Source organism: Pleurodeles waltl, chromosome 7 (genome assembly GCF_031143425.1).
Source record: "Pleurodeles waltl isolate 20211129_DDA chromosome 7, aPleWal1.hap1.20221129, whole genome shotgun sequence".
In the NCBI taxonomy this organism is placed as follows: domain Eukaryota; kingdom Metazoa; phylum Chordata; class Amphibia; order Caudata; family Salamandridae; genus Pleurodeles; species Pleurodeles waltl.
Window position 1 is genome coordinate 10,698,186 of NC_090446.1, and position 26,526 is coordinate 10,724,711.

A 26,526-nucleotide genomic window follows, 5' to 3' on the forward strand; every position below is an offset into this window, starting at 1 on the left:
GGAAAACTTCTGTTTCCGCAAGGGAACATCTCTGGGAGGCCCCGCCATGTCCAGCCAGGACCAAACTACCTGCGGTCTTTTAAAAAAGGATTTCTTTCCTGCATCTATAACTCAGTTTGATGGGATAGAGTAGCATATATTGGAGCCCCATAGATTGTAGTCACTTTTTCACCTCCATAAACGTTTTGCAACATTCCTGCACCTTTTGTGTGTAGTCAGGGTATATTGTGTCCCTCAAACTATGGTGTCGAAGTCTTCAGTATCTCATCCTTAGCTCTATAGTTCAACCAGTGGGCTATAATAGCCCTAGGCAGGGCACCCGGAGGAGGCATGGCTGTCAGTCCCCTGTGCGCACGTTCAATGACAAAATGTTTGGATAATCCTTTCTGCATCAGTTGTTCTGTCAGCCATTGTTCTAGGAAGCGTTCCATCAACTGACCTTCCTCGTGCTTCGGGAACCCCAACAGCCGAATATTATTTCTTCTTGAGCGGCCCTCTGCATCTTCTGCTCGGTCTTCAAGCATAGTCTTGGTCGCAATCAGGCACGACACTTGTTTAAGCTGCTGCACATCACCTTGTGGAGTTGTGATGTTGGGCTCTGCAGTGTCCACTTTGTCAGCTATATTCCGTCCACGTGCCTGAGACTTACTTCTGTCAACACCAGCAATCTGACCCTCCAATGCCAGCTTCGAATGGTTTCCGCAGGGCAAACAGTCACAGCACTGTGGCCCCCAGATAGGTTCCGGTCATTACCAGTCCAGTGATACTGTTGGCTTCTCCTTTCACATATGGTACCTGCCGCCCAGGCAGAACCAGGAAAGTAGTTTTCCCCGCCGCTGTGCCCGCAGGGGCGCTCAAGACTAATGGGTCAGTGTGATCCTCTGTAGCCACCTGCATCCAAGCGCTTAGGCAGGGCATAGGTCCAGCCAGTCCTGATGTCTTTTGGGAAAGAAGTCTGTGTCGTTAGGGCAATTTCTTCGCCAGCAATGACAGGATTATGCAGGATAGTGTGGTCAGGCCCCCGTGCTTCTTACCCATCTTTGAAATAAGATGGAAATATAAACTGGAGTCTTCTATAAGATGACAGACTGGCTTACTTAGATGTATTGTCAAAGCAGACACCGGAGTATGAAAAACGGGCAACTTTGTTCACTGTTCAGGTTTTTATTTTACTTAATCTGGGTTTCTAAGTTAATGTGTGCAGTGTAATTACTGCTGTGCGAGGCAATATTACAGCATTGTCTGCATACAGCAACACAGGGTTAGATTTACAGTCTAACCTATGTGTATCCTGGATGCTTACATAATAACTAAGTTGATTCGTATGTAAATTAAAAAGCAGTGGGGCCAGGACTCAACCTGATCGAACTCCCCTGCTCAGATGTATATCAGTAACTTTTCCAGGTGTACCATACCTAACATTGGCTGTTAGATCCCAATGTATTCAGCATTTCAGGAGTCAAAGCTCATCTCATAAAGAACTGGCCATCATTTTAACCTACTGACCTTGTCAAATTGAAGATTGAGGTCCATAAACGCAAGGTGGAGAGAACCACCTTATGCGTAAACAAATTTGCTGGTCATTAAATACAAATGTAAACATTGCTCCTTTGTGTTTAATCCAGACCTGTAGCCACAGTGGACCTCTACAAGAATCCCATCACCATCAGCCCAGCTCTGTGTTCGGCTTAGAAGTATACTGCCTATGTTTTTCAGACTCTGAGCGAGATGGGTCTTTTGCATTTGGGGTCGGTTCTTTTTCCTTTTTTAAACACAGGTGAATAGCAGGGAGACTCCAGGATGAGGGAATAGATGATGACCAGGCATTATTAGGTGCTCGGAGATCAGGGACGGATTTAAAGACAGGCAGCGGGACACCACCAGGGCCTTGTGCTTTACTGGAGGAGCTGTTCGGAAGTCACACTTGTACTCCTGCGAGAGTAAAATCTAGGGCTTGATAATTATATGTAGGAACATCAATGTGATGAGGAAGAAATGTGCTATCCATTGCACAGGGGCCATACATACCTCCAAGCTCACGGTTCCATCATTGCTGATTAATCACTTACCAAAAAGCAAATTATCAGAAAGAGAGGCTGCTGGTAATTTATATCAAGCCACATCCCGAGGTGTGACTTACGCTGCTATAGAGATCTTTTATGACGGCAAAACACAAAATGATGGTATGGTGGGAGGGATTATGCTGTCTTTGGGCAATAACCTACTACCCTAGGTGGCCAGATAGGCAAAATATCTTGGATGAGTAAGTATCCCCCACAATGTGTGCCATGCTTCATCATCGGCCACCTCATCCCACACAAGATGATGCTGTCAGGACAGACTCCATCCTCAGTGCGACGGGGTCCTTAGTAAGAGATGCACTGGATAAATGGCAGAATCCGGATCATTCCAAAAAATACCATGAGGTAAACCCAAGGAAATACCTTTATTTGTGGGTTTCTCTAGAACGGTTAAAAGAGGATTATATGAATCGATGACCATAGCATATAGTGACCATCCATCGGTTATTATGCCAACTTGTTTCAGCCCAAGTGTGTGCCATTATATGGCTAAGGGCTTTCCTCAAGGCTAAAGAGATCCCTGCTCCTAATGATACTGAAGGCATCTATGTGGGGAAAAAGAATTTCCTACCTCCACTGTGAAGTGTGAAATACCCTTTGTAAGGGTTGCTAAGGCATCCTGGTCCCGGCGAAGGGGGAGCCCTTTGTAGTCACTCAGTCATTAATAGGAGGTCGATCAGTTTTGCTGCACAGCCCTCCCTCACCTGTAATGGTCTGGTTCTTTTATGTGACTGCAGACATCTCTTGGGCTCTCGTCTTCTGGCTCTTTTATGTGACTGCAGACATCTCTTGGACTCTCATCTTCTGGCTCTTTTATGTGACTGCAGACATCTCTTGGGCTCTCGTCTTCTGGCTCTTTTATGTGACTGCAGACATCTCTTGGGCTCTCGTCTTCTGGCTCTTTTATGTGACTGCAGACATCTCTTGGGCTCTCGTCTTCTGGCTCTTTTATGTGACTGCAGACATCTCTTGGGCTCTCGTCTTCTGGCTCTTTTATGTGACTGCAGACATCTCTTGGGCTCTCGTTTAGGGCTCCCCTTAGTTTACGGTTGTGTTCACTAGAACTAGAATCAAGACAGCGAATCAGAGGAGGATGGAGTGAATGCGGTACAGATGATGGTTACTACAGATTCATACGAACTAACACTACCAGGCTCAGCCCGGTATCAGACGTGGCCTTATACATATCTTTTGTGTAAAATCAAAAGGTTTTAGCTGACCCCAAACCAAGAAAAAAAAATGTCTAAAAGCAAAAACATGTCTCGTCTCAAAAAGCACAGCAGGCTGTATCATCACTGGCACTGAGGGAACTACTTTGTGTGTGGATTACAGTGAACTGGCATTTGCTGTTCTTGCTTTCTTTTGGCGGTCTCTTTCCACTCTGCCTTTATTTTCAGTTCTTCTGTCAGCAGGAGGGCCCTCAGGTATGTGTGTGTGCACACTGTGGCCCCATGTGTGATGGAAAGTCACACCTTGACGGCCGCCCAGGTGTGCATCTCCCTGTCTGCACAAGACATACCTGATGGTGACCTATGTGCTTAAGAACTTTGCTTTGAGGGGCATGGTGGGTTGTTCAATAACAGTTGCATCCTTGCAGATTAGTGCATCAGATATTTTCTTGTTTCTTTAGATATGTGGCCTAAAACTACCATTAATTAAAAAGAAATACTGCATGAAAAAAATACAGGTAGATGGGCTGTGGCTCAGCCCCCTCCAGGCAGTGACAGAACAGACATATGGAGGCATTGCTGTGTTATCAGTGTTATGATCTGAACCCTGGACAGCCATTCGGCGTTGATAGTGGCAGTCAGCTTGAGTGACGGCATTTATCATATTTACATCCGAGCCACCGTCACACTGGGAAGGGAGAACCGAAAGTCCAAGGCCACCTCCGTCACTGAGAGAACTGGGTCAAAGCCAGACTGTTGTTCATTGTCAGGAGCACCACTTGATTGTGAGGGCCATCCTTTCATGTATGATGGCTACAGTGTCATGATGGGGATACAGTGTCTGTCTCAGAGAAGGAGATGGCCTCACAATCCAATCAGGCTCACCAACTGGGCCTTATCAGGTATCGTCGGCCAGTAGGCTTGTGGCAGCATCAGTGGTGAAACAGAGGCCATTTATTCAAAGAGTTTATGGGCGACTGTTTACTCTTACAGCAGTTGCAGTCACAAATACCACCCAGCCTGTGAACCCTTCATGAGACTTGTTTGCACTTCAGACTCATTCAGCATTTTACCTAAGTTATCATCTGGAGGGCAAAATGGTGTTGGGAAGGCTGTAGATGCTGGTTCCAGGGCTAGACTTGGTCAGCGAGGAAGGCTGCTACCAGTTCATCAGTGAGGAAGAATATCCCCCCCTCTTCCTTCCTCTCACAACATAGGCCTCTGGCACAAGCAGATCACAGACTTTAAATCTCACTCATTATGAGTGAGACTCACGGATTTGGAGATCACGTTCAGCTCTCACTTAACAGAAGGCTAAATGTCACACAAGTCAAGAAGGGCTAGAACCTGAAGTTCATTCAGTGCTCTGCTGTGTACAGACCTAGAATCTGGAGCGATGGGGGCTTCAGGAAGCCACTTAGCTACAAGTGGGTCTTCCTTTGGACCCCTTCAGTTAATTGGAGAAGCTGCCTTAAACACCCCAAAGTATTGATCTGCTACTCTTGTGTGCACGAGAATACTACATTGAGGTTCGGGTGTTATTTTACGTTTCTTTGAATTTAACACTATGTTACACGTATCATTTTAATGACGCAATTTTACTGAAGGTTGTATGACATCACTTCCTATGATGTCAGCAGATATGTTCAGTACTTCTCTCTCCTAGGAATTTAGTGGTGGGTGACAGCCAACACTTGTCACAGCTGCCGACACAGAGCCTGTGCCAGGCCCCGTGGCCACGGAGCCGACTTTACCACAAGAAGGCAGGACGCAACATGTGAATAAACAATATTGTATGCACTAATCCCACCCGCGCATAACGAGGAGCTATAGTTGTGGCACTTCCAACCATAGAAAGGTAAAGGCTTTAACTGGTTTGGCATGCTTAAGGGTGGGTCATGCTTAAGATGCCTGTAATGAGTGTGACGAGCTCATGGTTGCTTTCTCACTACAAAACAGTTTATGTGAAAACAAGATAGAAAACTAGCGCATAAAAGCACCAAAAAGTTTCTACTAGTGCGAAAGGTGTGCATGCATGTGACAAACGCCCTTAAAACACCTCTCAGTCACTTAACATTACCAATGTGCCCTGGTTCTCATCAATGGGGCCTGCGTGGAGGCACCAGTTGTGCACAACCAACACTCTCTGAGTGGTAATTCCACACCCTTATTTGTACAGGTTATATCCGTTCAAGCAGGACTCTACTTTGGACACCATTTCATCCCAATAGGGTTTTTTATATTTTGGATAGGGGCAAGGTGAGCCGGCAACTCGTGCACTCTCCTTGTGGGCGGAGGAGGGTGTGGCATTAGACCGGGTTCCAATTCACAGGGCCAAAGCCAACTTTGGGCCTGATTCTAACTTTGGAGGACGGTGTTAAACCGTCCCAAAAGTGGCGGATATACCACCTACCGTATTACGAGTCCATTATATCCTATGGAACTCGTAATACGGTAGGTGGTATATCCGCCACTTTTGGGACGGTTTAACACCGTCCTCCAAAGTTAGAATCAGGCCCTTTGTGTTTTAAGACTATGGCGTGGTAGGGGTATTGATTCTCTGCCAAGCTGCATGCCCTCTGAACAGCTGTGCCTAGACCGGACTGGCTCCACCCTTAATGCCTATCTCTCAGCATGTGTTGGCTGTGTACCTGCACCTGGCAGCCACGGCTGAGTGGCACATGGCACTCACAGCCTGTGTGAGCTACAAAAGCCTCCTGGCTCAGCCTGAATGCCTTTGTACACAAACGTCCTAGAGGTTTGTCCTAAATTGGCAACAGAGATCACAAGTGAAGTCCTCGGCTTTGAGCAGCTTGAAGGTGTCTTTAGAGCTTTATTTCTGTGTGTTTTCATTTTTTATAAGAGCAGCTGGACAAGATTGCAGAATTAAGCCGGGGGGCACATGGACAAGGGCAGGTTGTGGTTATAGCAACTAAGTGAGCTGTGATTGGGAAGGTGGGATGAGCAACACTTCAGGCAGCCCAGAGCCTGTTCTATTTAACCATTTCACGCACTGCCTCTTCTGCTCTTATCCTCTGCTTCCTGCCTCGTCGTCTCGCTTCTCCTGCTCTTATCCACTGCTTCCTGCCTCTTTATCTCGCTTCTCCTACTCTTATCCTCTGCTTCCTGCCTCTTCCTCTCACTTCTACTCTTACCCTCTGCTTCCTGTCTCTTCTTCTCACTTCTGCTCTTACCCTCTGCTTCCTGCCTCTTCTTCTCACTTCTGCTCTTATCCTCTGCTTCCTGCCTCTTCCTCTCACTTCTCCTGCTCTTATCCTCTGCTTCCTGCCTCTTCCTCTCACTTCTGCTCTTATCCTCCACTTCCTGCCTCTTCTTCTCACTTCTGCTCTTACCCTCTGCTTCCTGCCTCTTCCTCTCACTTCTGCTCTTATTCTCTGCTTCCTGCCTCTTCCTCTCACTTCTGCTCTTATCCTCCGCTTCCTGCCTCTTCTTCTCACTTCTGCTCTTATCCATTGCTTCCTGCCTCTTCCTCTCACTTTTCCTGCTCTTATCCTCTGCTTCCTGCCTCTTCTTCTCACTTCTGCACTTATCCTCTGCTTCCTGCCTCTTCCTCTCACTTCTCTTACCCTCTGGTTCCTGCCTCTTCCTCTCACTTCTGCTCTTATCCTCCACTTCCTGCCTCTTCTTCTCACTTCTGCTCTTACCCTCTGCTTCCTGCCTCTTCCTCTCACTTCTGCTCTTATTCTCTGCTTCCTGCCTCTTCCTCTCACTTCTGCTCTTATCCTCCGCTTCCTGCCTCTTCTTCTCACTTCTGCTCTTATCCTTTGCTTCCTGCCTCTTCTTCTCACTTTTCCTGCTCTTATCCTCTGCTTCCTGCCTCTTCTTCTCACTTCTGCACTTATCCTCTGCTTCCTGCCTCTTCCTCTCACTTCTCTTACCCTCTGGTTCCTGCCTCTTCCTCTCACTTCTCCTGCTCTTATTCTCTGCTTCTTGCCTCTTCCTCTCACTTCTCTTACTCTCTGCTTCCTGCCTCTTCTCCTCACTTCTCCTGCTCTTATCCTCGACTTCCTGCCTCTTCCTCTCACTTCTGTTCTTATCCTCTGCTTCCTGCCCCTTCCTCTCACTTCTGCTGCTCTTCCTTTGTGCTTCCTGTCTTTTCCTATCCCTTCTCCTGCTCTTATTCTCTGCTTCCTGCCTCTTCCTCTCACTTCTCTTACTCTCTGCTTCCTGCCTCTTCTTCTCACTTCTCCTGCTCTTATCCTCGACTTCCTGCCTCTTCCTCTCACTTCTGTTCTTATCCTCTGCTTTCTGCCCCTTCCTCTCACTTCTGCTGCTCTTCCTTTCTGCTTCCTGTCTTTTCCTATCCCTTCTCCTGCTCTTATTCTCTGCTTCCTGCCTCTTCCTCTCACTTCTCTTACTCTCTGCTTCCTGCCTCTTCCTCTCACTTCTCCTTCTCATATTCTCTGCTTCCTGGCTCTTCCTCTGACTTCTCCTTCTCTTATTCTCTGCTTCCTGCCTCTTCTTCTCACTTCTTCTCTTATCCTCTGCTTCCTGCCTCTTCTTCTCACTTCTGCTCTTATCCTCTGCTTCCTGCCTCTTCCTCTCACTTCTCTTACCCTCTGGTTCCTGCCTCTTCCTCTCACTTCTCCTGCTCGTATTCTCTGCTTCTTGCCTCTTCCTCTCACTTCTACTCTTACCCTCTGCTTCCTGTCTCTTCTTCTCACTTCTGCTCTTACCCTCTGCTTCCTGCCTCTTCTTCTCACTTCTGCTCTTATCCTCTGCTTCCTGCCTCTTCCTCTCACTTCTCCTGCTCTTATCCTCTGCTTCCTGCCTCTTCCTCTCACTTTTCCTGCTCTTATCCTCTGCTTCCTGCCTCTTCTTCTCACTTCTGCTCTTATCCTCTGCTTCCTGCCTCTTCCTCTCACTTCTCTTACCCTCTGGTTCCTGCCTCTTCCTCTCACTTCTCCTGCTCGTATTCTCTGCTTCTTGCCTCTTCCTCTCACTTCTACTCTTACCCTCTGCTTCCTGTCTCTTCTTCTCACTTCTGCTCTTACCCTCTGCTTCCTGCCTCTTCTTCTCACTTCTGCTCTTATCCTCTGCTTCCTGCCTCTTCCTCTCACTTCTCCTGCTCTTATCCTCTGCTTCCTGCCTCTTCCTCTCACTTCTCCTGCTCTTATCCTCGACTTCCTGCCTCTTCCTCTCACTTCTGTTCTTATCCGCTGCTTCCTGCCCCTTCCTCTCACTTCTGCTGCTCTTCCTTTCTGCTTCCTGTCTTTTCCTATCCCTTCTCCTGCTCTTATTCTCTGCTTCCTGCCTCTTCCTCTCACTTCTCTTACTCTCTGCTTCCTGCCTCTTCTTCTCACTTCTCCTGCTCTTATCCTCGACTTCCTGCCTCTTCCTCTCACTTCTGTTCTTATCCTCTGCTTCCTGCCCCTTCCTCTCACTTCTGCTGCTCTTCCTTTCTGCTTCCTGTCTTTTCCTATCCCTTCTCCTGCTCTTATTCTCTGCTTCCTGCCTCTTCCTCTCACTTCTCTTACTCTCTGCTTCCTGCCTCTTCCTCTGACTTCTCCTTCTCATATTCTCTGCTTCCTGGCTCTTCCTCTGACGTCTCCTTCTCTTATTCTCTGCTTCCTGCCTCTTCTTCTCACTTCTGCTCTTATCCTCTGCTTCCTGCCTATTCTTCTCACTTCTTCTCTTATCCTCTGCTTCCTGCCTCTTCCTCTCACTTTTCCTGCTCTTATCCTCTGCTTCCTGCCTCTTCTTCTCACTTCTGCTCTTATCCTCTGCTTCCTGCCTCTTCCTCTCACTTCTCTTACCCTCTGGTTCCTGCCTCTTCCTCTCACTTCTCCTGCTCTTATTCTCTGCTTCTTGCCTCTTCCTCTCACTTCTCTTACTCTCTGCTTCCTGACTCTTCTCCTCACTTCTCCTGCTCTTATCCTCGACTTCCTGCCTCTTCCTCTCACTTCTGTTCTTATCCTCTGCTTCCTGCCCCTTCCTCTCACTTCTGCTGCTCTTCCTTCCTTTCTGCTTCCTGTCTTTTCCTATCCCTTCTCCTGCTCTTATTCTCTGCTTCCTGCCTCTTCCTCTCACTTCTCTTACTCTCTGCTTCCTGCCTCTTCTTCTCACTTCTCCTGCTCTTATCCTCTGCTTCCTGCTTCTTCCTCTCAATTCTGCTCTTATTCTCTGCTTCCTGCCTCTTCTTCTCACTTCTGCTCTTATTCTCTGCTTCCTGCCTCTTCTTCTCACTTCTGCTCTTATCCTCTGCTTCCTGCCTCTTCCTCTCACTTCTACTCTTATCCTATGCTTCCAGCCTCTTCCATCTCACTTCTGCTGCTCTTCCTCTCTGCTTCCTGTCTTTTCCTCTCTCTTCTCCTGTTTTTACCCTCTGCTTCCTGCCCTGTATCACTATGTGCTTCCTGCCTCTTTCTCTCTCCTTCCTGCCTCTTCTTTTCACTTCTGCTCTTATTTTCTACTTCCTGCCTCTCCCTCTCAATTCTGCTGTTTCTTTTGCTTCCTCCCTCTTCCTCGCACTTCTCCTGCTCTTATCTTCTGCTTCTTCCCTTTTCCTCTTACTTCTCCTTCTCTTATTCTCTCCTTCCTGCCTCGTCATCTCAATCCTCCTGCTCTTATTCTCTGCTTCCTGGCTCTTCCTCTCACTTCTCCTTCTCATATTCTCTGCTTCCTGGCTCTTCCTCTCACTTCTCCTTCTCTTATTCTCTGCTTCCTGCCTCTTCTTCTCACTTCTGCTCTTATCCTCTGCTTCCTGCCTCTTCTTCTCACTTCTGCTCTTATCCTCTGCTTCCTGCCTCTTCCTCTCACTTCTGCTCTGATCCTCTGCTTCCTGCCTCTTCTTCTCACTTCTACTCTTATCCTCTGCTTCCTGCCTCTTCTTCTCACTTCTGCTCTTATCCTCGCTTCCTGTCTGTTCCTCTCACTTCTCCTCTTATCCTCTGCTTCCTGCCTCTTCTTCTCACTTCTGCTCTTATCCTCCGCTTCCTGTCTGTTCCTCTCACTTCTGCACTTATCCTCTGCTTCCTGCCTCTTCTTCTCACTTCTGCTCTTATCCTCCGCTTCCTGTCTGTTCTTCTCACTTCTGCTCTTATCCTCTGTCTGCTTCCTCTCACTTCCCTTACCCTCTGGTTCTTGCCTCTTCCCCTCCCTTCTCCTGCTCTTATTCTCTGCTTCCTGCCTCTTCCTCTCATTTCTCTTACTCTCTGCTTCCTGCCTCTTCCCCTCACTTCTCCTGCTCTTATTCTCTGCTTCCTGTCTCTTCCTCTCACTTCTCCTTCTCATATTCTCTGCTTCCTGGCTCTTCCTCTGACTTCTCCTTCTCTTATTCTCTGCTTCCTGCCTCTTCTTCTCACTTCTGCTCTTATCCTCTGCTTCCTGCCTCTTCTTCTCACTTCTGCTCTTATCCTCTGCTTCCTGCTCCTTCCTCTCAATTCTGCTCTTATTCTCTGCTTCCTGCCTCTTCTTCTCACTTCTGTTCTTATCCTCTGCTTCCTGCCTCTTCCTCTCACTTCTACTCTTATCCTATGCTTCCAGCCTCTTCCTCTCACTTCTGCTGCTCTTCCTCTCTGCTTCCTGTCTTTTCCTCTCTCTTCTCCTGCTCTTATCCTCTGCTTCCTGCCTCCTCTTCTCAATTCTCCTGCCCCTATTCTCTGCTTCCTGCCTCTTCCTCTCACTTCTCCTGCCGCATTCTCTGCTTCCTGACTCGTCGTGTCACTTCTCCTGCTCTTATCCTCTGCTTCCTGCCTCTTCTCTCACTTCTCCTTCTCTTACTCTCTGCTTCCTGCCTCTTCCTCTCACATCTCCTGCTCTTCCTCTCTGCCTCTTCTTCTCACTTCTGCTCTTATCCTCTGCTTCCTGCTTCTTCCTCACACTTCTCCTGCTCTTACTCTCTGCTTCCTGCCTCGTCCTCTCACTTCTGCTCTTATCCTCTGCTTCCTGCCTCTTCTCTCACTTCTCCTTCTCTTACTCTCTGCTTCCTGCCTCTTCCTCTCACATCTCCTGCTCTTCCTCTCTGCCTCTTCTTCTCACTTCTGCTCTTATCCTCTGCTTCCTGCTTCTTCCTCACACTTCTCCTGCTCTTACTCTCTGCTTCCTGCCTCTTCCTCTCACTTCTGCTCTTATCTTTTGCTTCCTGCCTCTTCCTCTCACGTCTGCTCTTATCCTTTGCTTCCTGCCTCTTCCTCTCACTTCTCCTGCTCTTATCCACTGCTCCCTGCCTCTTCTTCTCACTTCTCCTGCTCTTATCCTCTGCTTCCTGCCTCTACCTCTCACTTCTACTCTTACCCTCCGCTTCCTGCCTCTTCCTCTCCCTTCTCCTGCTCTTATCCTCTGCTTCCTGCCTCTTCTCACTTCTGCTCTTATCCTCCGCTTCCTGCCTCTTCTTCTCACTTCTGCTCTTATCCTCCGCTTCCTGCCTCTTCTTCTCACTTCTGCTCTTATCCTTTGCTTCCTGCCTCTTCCTCTCACTTCTCCTGCTCCTATCCTCTGCTTCCTGCCTCTTCTACTCACTTCTGCTCTTAGCCTTTGCTTCCTGCCTCTTCTTCTCACTTCTGCTCTTATCCTCTGCTTCCTGCCTCTTCCTCTCACTTCTCCTGCTCTTATCCTCTGCTTCCTGCCTCTTCCTCTCACTTCTGCTCTTATCCTCCACTTCCTGCCTCTTCTTCTCACTTCTGCTCTTACCCTCTGCTTCCTGCCTCTTCCTCTCACTTCTGCTCTTATTCTCTGTTTCCTGCCTCTTCCTCTCACTTCTCCTGCTCTTATCCTCTGCTTCCTGCCTCTTCCTCTCACTTCTGCTCTTATCCTCCGCTTCCTGCCTCTACTTCTCACTTCTGCTCTTATCCTTTGCTTCCTGCCTCTTCCTCTCACTTTTCCTGCTCTTATCCTCTGCTTCCTGCCTCTTCTTCTCACTTCTGCTCTTATCCTCAGCTTCCTGCCTCTTCCTCTCACTTCTCTTACCCTCTGGTTCCTGCCTCTTCCTCTCACTTCTCCTGCTCTTATTCTCTGCTTCTTGCCTCTTCCTCTCACTTCTCTTACTCTCTGCTTCCTGCCTCTTCTCCTCACTTCTCCTGCTCTTATCCTCGACTTCCTGCCTCTTCCTCTCACTTCTGTTCTTATCCTCTGCTTCCTGCCCCTTCCTCTCACTTCTGCTGCTCTTCCTTTCTACTTCCTGTCTTTTCCTATCCCTTCTCCTGCTCTTATTCTGTGCTTCCTGCCTCTTCCTCTCACTTCTCTTACTCTCTGCTTCCTGCCTCTTCTTCTCACTTCTCCTGCTCTTATCCTCTGCTTCCTGCTTCTTCCTCTCAACTCTGCTCTTATTCTCTGCTTCCTGCCTCTTCTTCTCACTTCTGCTCTTATTCTCTGCTTCGTGCCTCTTCTTCTCACTTCTGCTCTTATCCTCTGCTTCCTGCCTCTTCCTCTAACTTCTACTCTTATCCTCCGCTTCCTGCCTCTTCTTCTCACTTCTGCTCTTATCCTTTGCTTCCTGCCTCTTCCTCTCACTTTTCCTGCTCTTATCCTCTGCTTCCTGCCTCTTCTTCTCACTTCTGCTCTTATCCTCTGCTTCCTGCCTCTTCCTCTCACTTCTCTTACCCTCTGGTTCCTGCCTCTTCCTCTCACTTCTCCTGCTCCTATTCTCTGCTTCTTGCCTCTTCCTCTCACTTCTCTTAATCTCTGCTTCCTGCCTCTTCTCCTCACTTCTCCTGCTCTTATCCTCGACTTCCTGCCTCTTCCTCTCACTTCTGTTCTTATCCTCTGCTTCCTGCCCCTTCCTCTCACTTCTGCTGCTGGTCTTCCTTTCTACTTCCTGTCTTTTCCTATCCCTTCTCCTGCTCTTATTCTCTGCTTCCTGCCTCTTCCTCTCACTTCTCTTACTCTCTGCTTCCTGCCTCTTCTTCTCACTTCTGCTGCTCTTATCCTCTGCTTCCTGCTTCTTCCTCTCAACTCTGCTCTTATTCTCTGCTTCCTGCCACTTCTTCTCACTTCTGCTCTTATTCTCTGCTTCGTGCCTCTTCTTCTCACTTCTGCTCTTATCCTCTGCTTCCTGCCTCTTCCTCTCACTTCTACTCTTATCCTATGCTTCCAGCCTCTTCCTCTCACTTCTGCTGCTCTTCCTCTCTGCTTCCTGTCTTTTCCTCTCTTCTCCTGCTTTTACCCTCTGCTTCCTGCCCCGTATCACTATGTGCTTCCTGCCTCTTTCTCTCTCCTTCCTGCCTCTTCTTTTCACTTCTGCTCTTATTTTCTACTTCCTGCCTCTCCCTCTCAAGTCTGCTGTTTCTTTTGCTTCCTCCCTTTTCCTCCTACTTCTCCTTCTCTTATTCTCTCCTTCCTGCCTCGTCATCTCAACCCTCCTGCTCTTATTCTCTGCTTCCTGTCTCTTCCTCTCACTTCTCCTTCTCATATTCTCTGCTTCCTGGCTCTTCCTCTGACTTCTCCTTCTCTTATTCTCTGCTTCCTGCCTCTTCTTCTCACTTCTGCTCTTATCTTCTGCTTCCTGCCTCTTCTTCTCACTTCTGCTCTTATCCTCTGCTTCCTGCCTCTTCCTCTCACTTCTGCTCTTATCCTCTGCTTCCTGACTCTTCTTCTCACTTCTGCTCTTACTCTCTGCTTCCTGCCTCTTCTTCGCACTTCTGCTCTTATCCTCCTCTTCCTGTCTGTTCCTCTCACTTCTGCTCTTATCCTCTGCTTCCTGCCTCTTCTTCTCACTTCTGCTCTTATCCTCCGCTTCCTGTCTGTTCCTCTCACTTCTGCACTTATCCTCTGCTTCCTGCCTCTTCTTCTCACTTCTGCTCTTATCCTCCGCTTCCTGTCTGTTCCTCTCACTTCTGCTCTTATCCTCTGCTTCCTCTCACTTCTCTTACCCTCTGGTTCTTGCCTCTTCCCCTCACTTCTCCTTCTCTTATTCTCTGCTTCCTGCCTCTTCCTCTCACTTCTCTTACTCTCTGCTTCCTGCCTCTTCTTCTCACTTCTCCTGCTCTTATCCTCTGCTTCTTGCTTCTTCCTCTCAATTCTGCTCTTATTCTCTGGTTCCTTCCTCTTCTTCTCACTTCTGCTCTTATCCTCTACTTCCTGCCTCTTCCTCTCACTTCTACTCTTATCCTATGCTTCCAGCCTCTTCCTCTCACTTCTGCTGCTCTTCCTCTCTGCTTCCTGTCTTTTCCTCTCTCTTCTCCTGCTCTTATCCTCTGCTTCCTGCCTCTTCTTCTCAATTCTCCTGCCCCTATTCTCTGCTTCCTGCCTCTTCCTCTCACTTCTCCTTGCCGCATTCTCTGCTTCCTGACTCGTCGTGTCACTTCTCCTGCTCTTATCCTCTGCTTCCTGCCTCTTCTCTCACTTCTCCTTCTCTTACTCTCTGCTTCCTGCCTCTTCCTCTCACATCTCCTGCTCTTCCTCTCTGCCTCTTCTTCTCACTTCTGCTCTTATCCTCTGCTTCCTGCCTCTTATTCTCACTTCTGCTTTTATCCTCTGCTTCCTGCCTCTTCCTCTTACTTCTCCTGCTTTTATCCTCTGCTTCTCGCCTTTTCCTCTCACTTCTGCTCTTATCCTTTGCTTCCTGCCTCTAGCTCTCACTTCTACTCTTATCCTTTGCTTTCTGCCTCTTCCTCTCACTTGTCCTGCTCTTATCCTCTGCTTCCTGCTTCTTCCTCACACTTCTCCTGCTCTTACTCTCTGCTTCCTGCCTCTTCCTCTCACTTCCCCTGCTCTTATCCACTGCTCCCTGCCTCTTCTTCTCACTTCTACTGCTCTTATCCTCTGCTTCCTGCCTCTTCCTCTCACTTCTACTCTTACCCTCTGCTTCCTGCCTCTTCCTCTCCCTTCTCCTGCTCTTATCCTCTGCTTCCTGCCTCTTCTCACTTCTGCTCTTATCCTCCGCTTCCTGACTCTTCTTCTCACTTCTGCTCTTATCCTCTGCTTCCTGCCTCTTCCTCTCACTTCTCCTGCTCTTATCCTCTGCTTCCTGCCTCTTCCTCTCACTTCTGCTCTTATCCTCCACTTCCTGCCTCTTCTACTCACTTCTGCTCTTAGCCTCTGCTTCCTGCTTCTTCCTCTCACTTCTCCTGCTCTTACTCTTTGCTTCCTGCCTCTTCCTCTCACTTCTGCTCTTATCTTTTGCTTCCTGCCTCTTCCTCTCACTTCTGCTCTTTTCCTTTGCTTCCTGCCTCTTCCTCTCACTTCTCCTGCTCTTATCCACTGCTCCCTGCCTCTTCCTCTCACTTCTCCTGCTCTTATCTCTGCTATCTGCATCTTCCTTTCACTTCTCCTGCTCTTATCCTCTGCTTCCTGCCTCTTCCTCTCACTTCTGCTCCTAACCTCTGCTTCCTGCCTCTTCCCCTCACTTCTACTCCTATCCTCTGCTTCCTGCCTGTTCTTCTCACTTCTGCTCTTATTGTTAGCGAGACCGGACCCTTGTGGTTTGCTCCTGTTCCCAATATGTCCACCTTTTGGCAGCTCCAAACTCTGCTAGCTAGCATAGCACAGAATTAAAGAATGGCTAAGTGGGGGATGGGCTTTAGGTTGGGAACAGCGAGGAAGGAGACCTGTGGAAGCAGGAGTTAAGAACACAGTAGCAAGGTCATTCACATTAATATTCATGAACTTTGTTTTAATTCTTTATGCTCTAATAAAATGAGAGATCAAGAACTTTTCAATAACGTAACCTTCTTATATTCATATGCTCTGAACATTGAACTCTCTCAAATTAATCCTTAGCATAGCAATTACATCACAACAAGAATCAATGAGTACATTTGTTCCCAAATAATTAACTGCTATAGGATTCATGAATAAAACTGTAGCATAGGCAAACTGGCTAAACTTGTTTTGTCTAGAAAGATCATACTCTGTTTGATCTAAGTTTTAAGATTCAATTGCCCAGAAGTTATTGCGCACCTTCTTGCCAGACTGCGCATCAAGACTCAAGTGCCTGGAATGATCGCGTGCTCTGCCGATCTGAACTGCAAAGGTTAATTGCCAAGAATGAATCGCGCACACTGTTGCCGATTCAACCATCAAGATTCAAATGCCTTAAAATGATCGCGTACTCTGCCGATCCGAACTGGAAGGGTTAATTGCCAAGAATGAATCGCGCATACTGTTGCCGATTCAACCATCGAGATTCAAATGCCTTGAAATGATCGCACAGTCTTCCGATCCGAACTGCAAGGGTTAATTGCCAAGAATGAACCGCGCACACTGTTGCCGATTCAACCATCAAGATTCAAGTTACTTGAAATGACCGCGCACTCTGCCGATCCGAACTGCAAGGGTTAATTGCCAAGAATGAATCACGCACACTGTTGCTGATTCAACCATCAAGATTCAAATGCCTTGAAATGATTGGGCACTCTGCCGATCCGAACTGCAAGGGTTAATTGCCAAGAAAGAATTGCGCACTCTGTTGCCGATTCATCCATCAAGATTCAAATGCCTTGAAATGATCGCGCACTCTGCCCATCCGAACTGCAAGGGTTAAGTGCCAAGAATAAATCGCACACACTGTAAATCACAAAGCCAAAAACTCAAATGTTTCTAGAAACGGAGTCGAGGAAATTTCCCCGAACTCCGCCTTACCGCCCTGCTTGAAGATCAGCAAGATAATGAGGACAGGGCCAGGAAATGTCCAAGTAGGCCTCCAGAACCAGAACCCAGGAAAATGCTGCTGCTCTGCACCGGGACCTCTGAATAGTGAGCACGTGGAGCTGGGCTGGGTTCCTTAAATAGACCCAAGCTCCGCCCACATGCCACACCCAGCCAGGCTGCAGGAAAGGCTTGAAAATGAACAAGCTTGAAAATTAACAATACATTCCAAACAGCATTAATGACATTTCAAGATAAATACCTGCAATGCAAAAAGTTCATATGCAATATCAGCACACAATGCATGAATTATTACATTGCATAGGGTTTGTCATTTTGCATTATGTTGCCCGTAGAGCGACCACTGTCCTGGTGTTGACAGTACCCCCCCCTCCCGAACGCGCTCTAGGGCCTGGTTTGTCTGGGTTTAGGCAGTGAAAACGCCACATTAGTAGTTGAGCATGAATGGCAGATACTGAGACCCATGAGTCGTTCTCTGGACCGTACCCTTTCCAAGATATTAGATACCAGAGGGTACGACCTCTAAATTTTGAATCGAGAACCTGTTTTACTTCGTATTCCAGTTCTCCTTGTACCAGTACTGGAGTTGGTCGAGAGAGAGTTTTCTGGAAAGCTCTTTTCAGGGGAGAAGTATGAAACACTGGATGAATATGTAGTGATTTTAGTAACTGTAGTTTGTAGGATACTGGATTGATCTGTTGAAGAATTGTGTAAGGACCTATATATTTGGGATTAAACATATGTCTTTTCTTGAAGTCAATGTGACGTTTGGAAAGCCACACTCTATCTCCTGGCTTATATTGTGGTCCCTCACAATGTTTTTTGTCATAATGTTTTTTATACTTTTGCTTTGCTTTGTTCAGATGTTGCTTGATTTGTTTCTGGGTTTGATGGAGTTGACGTATTGTTTCTGACACTGCCGGTGTAAGTGAACTTTCTTTTGGAATTGTGATTGGCAAAGTATCTGGGTGATAATCAAATAGACCGAAAAAGTGTGTCGCTCCAGTAGAAGTATGATACGAGTTATTGTAGGCCAGTTCAGCTAACCAAAGCATTGATACCCAAGAATGGAGTGCTTTTTCAGCGTAAGCACGCAAATATTGTTTCAATGTTTGATTGAGTCTCTCAGTTTGGCCATCTGTTTGAGGATGATGACTGGTAGATAATATAGATGTAACTTGTAGCGTTTTGCACCATGTTTTCCACAAGTTAGAGGCAAATTATGACCCTCGATCAGAAATAATTATTTTTGGTAATCCATGATAACGGACCACTCGATTTAAAAGTATTGTTGCCAATTCACTGGAGGTAGGCAATTTCCTGCAAGCAATGAAATGTGCATATTTTGTGAGACTATCTACCACTACAAGGATTACTGAGTAATGTTGAACAACTGGCAGTCCTGTAATAAAGTCTATTGATATGTGTTCCCAAGGTCGGAGTGGAGTTGGGAGAGGATGTAACAGTCCTTTTGGTTTTGAATGACTTGTCTTGGTACGGGTACAAACTTCACAGTTAGTTACCATTTGCTTGACGTCTTTTGTCTAAGTAGGCCACCAAAAATATCGTTGGATTAGTTCAAGTGTTTTAGGAATACCTGGATGACCTGCCGTAGGTATAACGTGCAACCAATGAAACACTAATTTGCGCAACTTGGTAGTAGGAACAAATAAATATGCATCATGAAAAGGTAGACCTTGTTTGATTGATCTTTTGGGGTCTGCTTGAGCCCATTTCTGCCATTTTTCGATGGTGAAAGAATTACGAATATTTTGAAAAAAATCTTCAGTTTTGAGGATACAAAGGATTTTGTCTGGAGCAATGATAGCTTGTAGGGGCTGGATTGTGGGTAACATGGTAGAGTCTTGTCTGGACAAGGCATCCGCTTTGCGATTGTCTTTGCCAGGACGAAAGGTTACCACAAAATCAAACTCGGCAAAAAACAGCATCCAACGTAATTGTCGAGGAGTCAAAAGTCTAGCTGAACTCATGAACTGGAGATTACGATGATCTGTGTATACTGTAATAGTGTATCTGGCACCTAGTAAATAGTGTCTCCACTCTTCAAAGGCATCACGGATTGCTAGAAGTTCTTTCTCAGCAATGACATTATTTTGTTCCGCTTTGTTTAGTTTTCTGGACATGTAAGCTACAGGGTGTAGCTGACCAGTATCTTTGTTGCGTTGTGATAACACTGTACCGATTGCCACATCTGAAGCATCTGCTTCTACTATGAATGGACATTCAGTATCTGGGTGAGTCAAGACTGGGGCGGTGGAGAAGGTATAGTTTCTTACCTGTAACTCCAGATCTCTCGTAAGGGTATTTCCATGATAGTCATAAGCGTTGAAATATTCCCCGCCCACCTGCGGGGACCCCAGAGCACTTTTTCCAATATAACTTCTTAAGTGTCCATGTTCGCCTTACTTCGGAAAGGCCTGCCAAGTCACCTAAGAATGTTCCTATGCAGCCTATAGGAAAGGCTACTGTGTTCAAACTTCTTCATCCAGTTTGTCCTTGAGGTAAATGCATTTAAATGCCTGAACAAATGAATATATTTTTCAGAAAAATTCCTTCACAAGCCTTTTTTATATCAGAAAACCCCTATGAAGGAGTGCAGAACAGTGTAGCCCATAGGCTGCCATTAGTAATGAAGAAAAAGGAGACTATGCCTTTAAGAACAGCCAGTCCTCCAGTATCCCATCATGCCTAGAGAGAGGCATGCAGACAGTTTTTAGCTGATAATAATGATTAACCTAATTAAGCAATCTTTCTTCTCCCCCAGGGAGGTGGGAGGGTTGCTTATGACTATCATGGAAATACCCCTACGAGAGAACAGGAGTTACAGGTAAGAAACTATACCTTCTCTCTTAGGGGATTTCCATGTATAGTCATAAGTGTTGAATAGAATAGCAAGCCCATCCCATAACACGCAGAGGAGCAGATAGAATACTCAGAAAACACTCTCTCAAGCAAAGAGGTTCCTAAGAGAAGCCTGTCCTACTTGAGCATCTGCCCTAGCATCGGAATCAAGGCAATAATGTTTGGTAAAGGTGTGAACAGATCTCCAAGTCGCAGCTCTACAAACGTCTGCTAATGGAACATTCCTCAATAAAGCAGTCATTGCCCACTTGCCTCTGGTGGAATGCGCTTTTGGTTTACCCTGTAGAGTTTTCTTAGCTAGTTGATAGCAAAATAAAGTACAGGAGACTATCCATCTCGATATTGGCTGTTTGGAGGTGGCTAAACCAGTAATGACCGTACTATAATTAACGAACAGTTGTGAAGTTCTCCGAAGGGAATTAGTCTTATCTAGATAAACATTTAACACCATTTTAACATCTAGAGAATGGAGAGCTCTCTCTGCTGGGGTAGAAGGGTTTGGAAAGAAAGTAGGTAAGGAAATCGACTGGTTGATGTGAAAGTCGGATATAACCTTGGGCAGAAATTTAGGATGCGTTCGCAGCACTACTTTGGAGGAGTGAAATACTGTGTAAGGCTCGTGGGTACAGAGGGCCTGGATCTCGCTAACCCTTCATGTTGATGTGATTGCCACTAGAAAGGCCATCTTCCAAGTTAGGTGTTGGAGAGATGCATTGTGGATGGGTTTGAATGGATGTTGCATTAGACGTGAAAGGACCACATTAAGTTCCCATGGTGGAGAAGGGCGCCTAACTGGAGGAAAAACCTTCTTTATGGATCAAATCTGTTTATTGGGTTTAACATAGAAACAAATATATACAACACATCACAGCTTGACAGATAAAATACCCCGCCCCAGTAAAGAAGCACCATAACAGCATACTAAGGCCCTCCCAGAAATCCCTGAGCTCCGCCAAGAATGACAGCACCTATGGCCTCTTGCCTGCTATCCAATGAACAGTTGCCTGGCGGACAAAAATCTTTAAGCTGCGAAATCCATACTTGACAAACCAAACATACAAGTAACTGATAACACACCAACAGTGCTTCCCTTCCAGAGTCCATATCCTCCCATCGTATCTCCACTCCCTACCCGCCACTCTCATACAGCCCCGGTACTCCCGGGAATCTCTCTCAGCAGGAGCCCCGTCCAGTGTTTAAGTCAGCCCAAGAACTCTTAAATAAGTCAGACATGTCAGCTCTGCAAATTCTGTGGAAAGGATCTGCAAGAACGGCCTCCACAACTTGCCCATCTCACCCACTCGCTGCTGAGAGGCCAGTGTAAGCTTTTCCATAACCAAGATAAACCACAGCTTTTGCAACCATGACAAATGTGACGGAACCCTATCTGTGCCCCACAGTGCTAGGAGCAACTGCAACGCCGCATTGAGAGCTAGGGCCATCTGCCTCCCCTTCATCGATCGCAGGGGAAAGGTGAGGGCGTTGGGCAAACCCAACAAGATATACGCTGGAAATCTAGGTATCTTAGTATGGAAGGCCATGTCGATATCATCTATAATGCTCTCCCAGTATTGCTTAAGCTTGGGGCAATGCCAAAGTAAGTGCACGAGCATACCCGTGGCACCACACCCCCTCCAACAGAGGCTCGACTTATTGAGGTCCTGTGTATGTATCCTTGCTGGGGCATAATACCAGTAGGAGGCCACCTTATAGGGTGTCTCCGTCCCTGCTACATTGTAGGCCATATGATGTATTCTATAAAATATACTTTCCCACTCCTCATCTGAAAGTTCCCTCTCCAGCTCCCGCTCCCATCTCAGCTGCCCCTTGGACTTGGGCGGGCGCCCCTCCCCCTGCAAAAGCCGGTAGAGCTCTGAAATTACTCGCTTATCATCCTTCTTCAGCAGCAGCCACTTCTCAAACGGCGTAAGAGGCCTATCTATCAATACTCTATTAGCCGTCAACAAGGCCCAGTGCCGAATCTGATAGTACATCAGCCGATACGCCTCAGTCAAACCATATGCCTCCTCCATCTGATCAAAGGACATCACCCCGTGCTCATCAAAGAGGCATCCTACCCTCTTGCACCCCCCCCTCGTACCATCATCTCAAACCGTCGTCCACACGAAGTCCAGGTTCAAAGTCAGGATTCGCGCCTATGGGGGTCATTGGAGACGGAAAGGACGTGAGCCCAGACCTACAAACCACCGCATCCCAAATGCGTAATGTTATGCCCGTGATCGGGGAAGAGTAGAGCCCGATCACGGCACGTCCCTGTGCCAACGTCGTAGCCAGGGCTCCTTCCATATATGGGAGCCCGCTACCGCCTGATCCATAAAGCACCAATGTTTCTCCGTAAGTGGACGGCTCCACTCCAGCAAAAAACGCAACTGCGTCGCCTGAAAGTATCGCAAAAGGCAGGGAATCGCCAGTCCCCCTCCCCCTTAGGGCGATATAAAACCCGTCGTGGAGGACGCGCTCACCGGCCTTCCAAAACAAATCTCAGAATCGCCCATTGTAAAGTTGCTATCGTCCTAGGCGGCGGAGTCAAAGGAAGTGCCTGGAACACGTACAGTACACGCGGCAAGACAGTCATTTTCACCGCAGCCACCCTACCCAGCCAGGATAGTTTATGTCGCCCCCACGACTCCAGGTCTCGCTGCACATCACAAACTAACTTCGAGTAATTCAAACTCGCCGTCTTTGCTGCAGTAGGCGCCAAGTCCACCCCCAGATAGGAAAGCCGTGAAGATGACCAAAGAAAGGGGTATCTAGCTCTCAAATCCTCCTCATGTTCCAAGCTTACAGACACGCCAAGAACCTGGGACTTCTGCATATTCACCCGAAATCCAGAAGCCTGTCCAAACTCAGCAAGTATCTCCATGAGCACAGGGAACGAAGTTGCGGGCTCCGCCAGGGTAAGGATCACATCATCCGCATACAAGGTAATAAGATGTTGGTCCCCAGCGAACTTCACACCAGAAACCCGAGGGCTATCCCGCAGACGCTGCGCCAGAGGTTCCATGTAGAGCGCAAACAATAGGGGGGAGAGCTGACAACCCTGCCGAGTATCCCACCCGACAGGAAACGGCAAAGAAAGTGTGCCATTAACCCGGACCGCCGCCCTAGGATAACGATAAATACATCGGATCCAAGATCTAAAAACAGGGCCCAGTCCGAAGCGCTCCAGGACCCAGAAAAGATAAGGCCAATGAACCCTGTCGAAAGCCTTCTCCGCATCTATAGAGAGGAAAAGTGCCTCCCTGCGGGATCGATCTGTTTTGTCTAACAGATGTAGAAGCCGCTTCATATTGTCACCGCATTGCCAGTGCGGAATAAAACCCGACTGATCTGGATCGACGAGACCCGGCATATAAGGTTTAAGGCGATGGGCAAGAATTCCGGTGAATAGTTTAGCGTCTATGTTCAGGAGCGAGATCGGTCTATATGAGGCACACTCCTCCGGGTCCTTCCCCGGCTTATGAATAACAACAATGGTAGCGTCCAACATACTAGGCGTCAAGGTCCCCGAAGTCCGAAAGGAGTTGAAGAGCCGCACCAAGAGCGGCGCGAGTTCTATACAAAAGGTCTTATAAAAAAGTGCTGTGAAACCATCAGGACCGGGGGACTTCCCACCCTTAAGGCAAGTAATCGCTGATATGACCTCTTCCGATCTTATCGATTGGTCCCGGAAAGACACCTCCCTTTCCCCCAAAGGTGATAGCTATACCCTCCAGAAAAGAGTCCAGAGCCACGCCATCCTGCTCATCGGCCGTGTATAGCCCCGATAAAACTTCACAAACGCCTCTGCAATCTGATCACTCGTACACACCTCCCTTCCGGAAGGGGAACAAACCAATTTTATCATCGACGCTGCGCGCTGCGCTCGCAGCGGTGCGCTAAAAGCTTCCCACATCTATTGCTCCCAACGTAATATTTATGTTTGAGCCTCGCTGCCGCATACTCTGCCCTATCCCAGTCTAACTGCTTCAACTGCTGTCTCACCTTCTCCAGTTCCCGCCAGATTCTAGGTGCCCCGGTGGATTTATGGGAACGCTCCAATACAGCAACCCTCTGCTCCAACTCTTCCCTTATCTCTCTCCTTGCCTTATTATCTTTAGCGGACAGCGCCATCACCTCGCCCCTCACCACAGCCTTCAGGGCCTCCCACACAGTCTCCTGACTAGTGCTCCCATCATCATTAAAACTGAGATAGTCTGTGATCGCACGCTGGATCGCCTCCACCGTTGCCCCATTCTGAAGCAAGGAGTCCCTAAAGCGCCAGCCTGGAGTACCCACCCGGCCCATATCCATGGAGAGTTCTACAGTAATGGGAGCATGGTCAGTCAAGGCTCGGGGCTCAATCGAGGCCTCCCTAACCCGGGGAACAAACTCCTGCGAGGCCAGAAAAAAGTCAAGCCGTGCATACGTCTTGGTCGCCGCTGAATAAAAGGAGTAATCCCGGAGCGTGGGATGTGCCTTCCTCCATACATCCTCCAAGCCACATTCAGCCAGCCACTGATGCCCCGCCGCCGACAACGCCCCAGTCTGCCCAAATCATTGACCCGAGCGATAGAGCTCGTTATGCATCACCAAGTTAAAATCTCCTCCCACCAATAGGGCGCCATCTGGTGAATTAAGCATCAGGGAAACGGCCTGCCTCAGAAAGGTCTCCTGCTGGGTATTAGGAGCGTACAGGGAGGCTATAGTAAAGGAGAAGGCCGCGGCTCTCATTCTAATAGCCAGAAACCTGCCTTGCACCTCGTGTATTTTACCCACCACATCCCCAGAGAAGGTCCTAGAAAGCAATATTGCCACCCCGGCGTGCTTTGTAGTAGCAGAAGACCAGAACTGTCTGGGAAACCATCTTGAACGCATGCGGAATGTGTCCTTGTGCAATAAGTGTGTCTCTTGTAACAGACAGATATGGCTCCCTGACTTCTCAAGACCCGACAGGATCGCCAGCCGCTTGGTCGGGCTGTTGAGACCACGGACATTCAAGCTTAGACACTTAACTGCCATACGTCACAAAGGAAGAAGCACTCAGGTGGGGGGAGCCCCACGGGGGGACCGGACCCCACACAGCGCCTCAGCCCCGTCAAACCACAGGGCCAATCCGCCAATAACACTCATAAACCGGACTCCCAGGGAAGCACATCAACACACAACCATTGCGCACAACAGGTGCTCACAACAAAAAAGTCCTCTTGCACTCATCTCCAAAGAGGAAAAAGTCTCAACTGGGCGATAAAACCCCCTCGAGTTCACCAACCAGGCCCCTCTCAGACAGCCCATAGGCCTGCGAAAATGCGACCCGATGCTGACCAGCCGCCCTCGTGCGTCCCACTTTTAAGTACTGGTCCCAGCTGCCACGTTGCTCACTGCCGACTGCCGTTCCGACAACTGCTCCGACGCGGTAGGTCGCCGCCGCTTCCTCCTTCTCTCCTTTCTCCTCCAGCGCGGACGGTCCGCACCACCCGGGCCCAGCTTCGCACCCATGTCCTGGCCACCCTCCACCAGGCCCAGGATCTGGTTCGCCTCCGATATTGACTTCACTTGGCGAAGCTGCGCTTCCCAGCGGAAGATAAGGCGGAACGGGTGACCCCAAGAGTATGATACATCATGTGCTCGCAAGTGTTCCGTAATAGGCTTGAATTCACGCCGCCGCTGCAAAGTCCGTGCCGAGAGGTCCTGAAATAATTGGAGCTGGTGCCCTCTAAATTGGATCTGCGGCAGATTGCGTGCCCGTTGCAATATACTGTCTTTGAGCCCGTAGTTATGGACACATGCCAGAATATCCGACAGACGATCCCCATCACCTCCAGCCCGGCCCACCTGATGCACTCTATCAAGCGTAATCTCTCGGGACTCCTCCAGGCCCAGAACTGAACGGAACAGCTCCACCACAAATTCTCCGATATCCTCCTTCTCAGCCCCAGACAGCACCCCTCTGATGCGGATGTTATGCCTGCGTGACTGGTTCTCTTAGTCCTCCACCGCAAGCTGAAGGAGATCCTGTTGCTCCCGCAAGCGAATGCATTCTTGTTGGAGATCTGCCACCTCCTCCCCACAGGAGATCTCACCATCCTCAACCTGCGCCACTCGCTCGCCCAGGGAGGTGACCTCCACTCGCAATTCTTTTACCTCGTGAGATATGTCCCTTCGTAGCTCTTGAAAATCACTCCGGAGCGAGTCGAACAGGGAGGTAAGGAAGCCCTTTGTAACCAGAGCCCCCTCATCCTCCTCCATCTCGCCCCTAGCTTCCAGCGACCTCGCAGCCAGCGGCCTCTCAGGAGCCCCACCCGGCACTGGGCGAGCCCCGGTAAGCATGTCTCTGACAGTCCGTTCCCGCTTGGTTTTAGCGGCTGCCATCGCTCCAGCTCTCCAACTGCATTGCGCATCCAACTCAGTCGGAGCCTCCTCACGTGTACGCCCAGGGGTCGCGCCACCCGGGGCCCACCGATCTCATCAGGAGCCACTGACCTCTCCACTCACGGGCAGTGCGCGTCACCTCTCCACCACTCCACGTGCCTCGTCTCCAACTAGGCCCACCACTGGCCGTCTGCACCACCGATCAGTGGTCCCAGGGCCCCCGCTTTGTCAAGGGCCGCACCACGCCCGGGCCAGTCCGCCCAACAGCACACCGGCCCACTCGTCTCCCCGTCCAGGGGGCCCAAGCCTCAGCAGCTCTCAGGGCTCCGGCGGTCAGCTCACATCAGGGCCACAGCGCAGCCCCCGCTGCACACCAGTAGCGCGGCACCCTCCCTGGTCGCCGCTGCACTACTGCTCGCGGCCGCCAGGCCCAAGGCCCGACACGTGGCCCCAAC

General features: G+C 48.7%; 2 protein-coding genes across 2 annotated transcripts; both read right to left on the reverse strand.

Annotated features, from left to right (window-relative positions):
- Nucleotides 1-239: 239 nt before the first annotated feature.
- Nucleotides 240-9,881, reverse strand: LOC138246711 (trichohyalin-like). Its single transcript, XM_069201480.1, has 7 exons — nt 9,685-9,881; nt 8,146-9,509; nt 7,478-8,031; nt 7,277-7,438; nt 6,261-7,237; nt 2,786-3,145; nt 240-651 (listed from the first exon to the last, which is right to left on the reverse strand). The coding sequence occupies exons 1-7, from the start codon at nt 9,879-9,881 to the stop codon at nt 240-242; spliced, it is 4,026 nt and encodes a 1,341-aa protein (XP_069057581.1).
- Nucleotides 9,882-12,038: 2,157 nt separating this feature from the next.
- On the reverse strand, nt 12,039-21,747 carry LOC138246712 (golgin subfamily A member 6-like protein 22). Its single transcript, XM_069201481.1, has 5 exons — nt 21,468-21,747; nt 15,233-15,457; nt 13,465-14,056; nt 12,683-13,281; nt 12,039-12,580 (listed from the first exon to the last, which is right to left on the reverse strand). Exons 1-5 carry the CDS (start codon nt 21,745-21,747, stop codon nt 12,039-12,041), a joined length of 2,238 nt encoding a protein of 745 aa, XP_069057582.1.
- Nucleotides 21,748-26,526: the final 4,779 nt, after the last annotated feature.

Coding starts and splice junctions, on each gene's coding strand:
- LOC138246711 (XM_069201480.1), bottom strand. CDS start 9,881: ATGAGAAGGAGAAGTGAGAGGAAGAGCCAGGAAGCAGAGAATAAGAGC. Junction 7,439..7,477: donor GTGAGAGGAAGAGGCAGGAA/GTCGAGGATAAG, acceptor AAGAAGAGGCAG/GAAGCAGAGAGTAAGAGAAG. Junction 3,146..6,260: donor AAGAGCAGAAGAGGCAGTGC/GTGAAATGGTTA, acceptor TCTTGATTCTAG/TTCTAGTGAACACAACCGTA.
- LOC138246712 (XM_069201481.1), bottom strand. CDS start 21,747: ATGTCCTTTGATCAGATGGAGGAGGCATATGGTTTGACTGAGGCGTAT. Junction 15,458..21,467: donor TTCAGATGAGGAGTGGGAAA/GTATATTTTATA, acceptor AGGAAGATGCAG/ATAGCAGAGATAAGAGCAGG. Junction 13,282..13,464: donor TTGAGAGGGAGAGGCAGGAA/GTAGAAAATAAG, acceptor GGATAAGAGTAG/AAGTGAGAGGAAGAGGCAGG.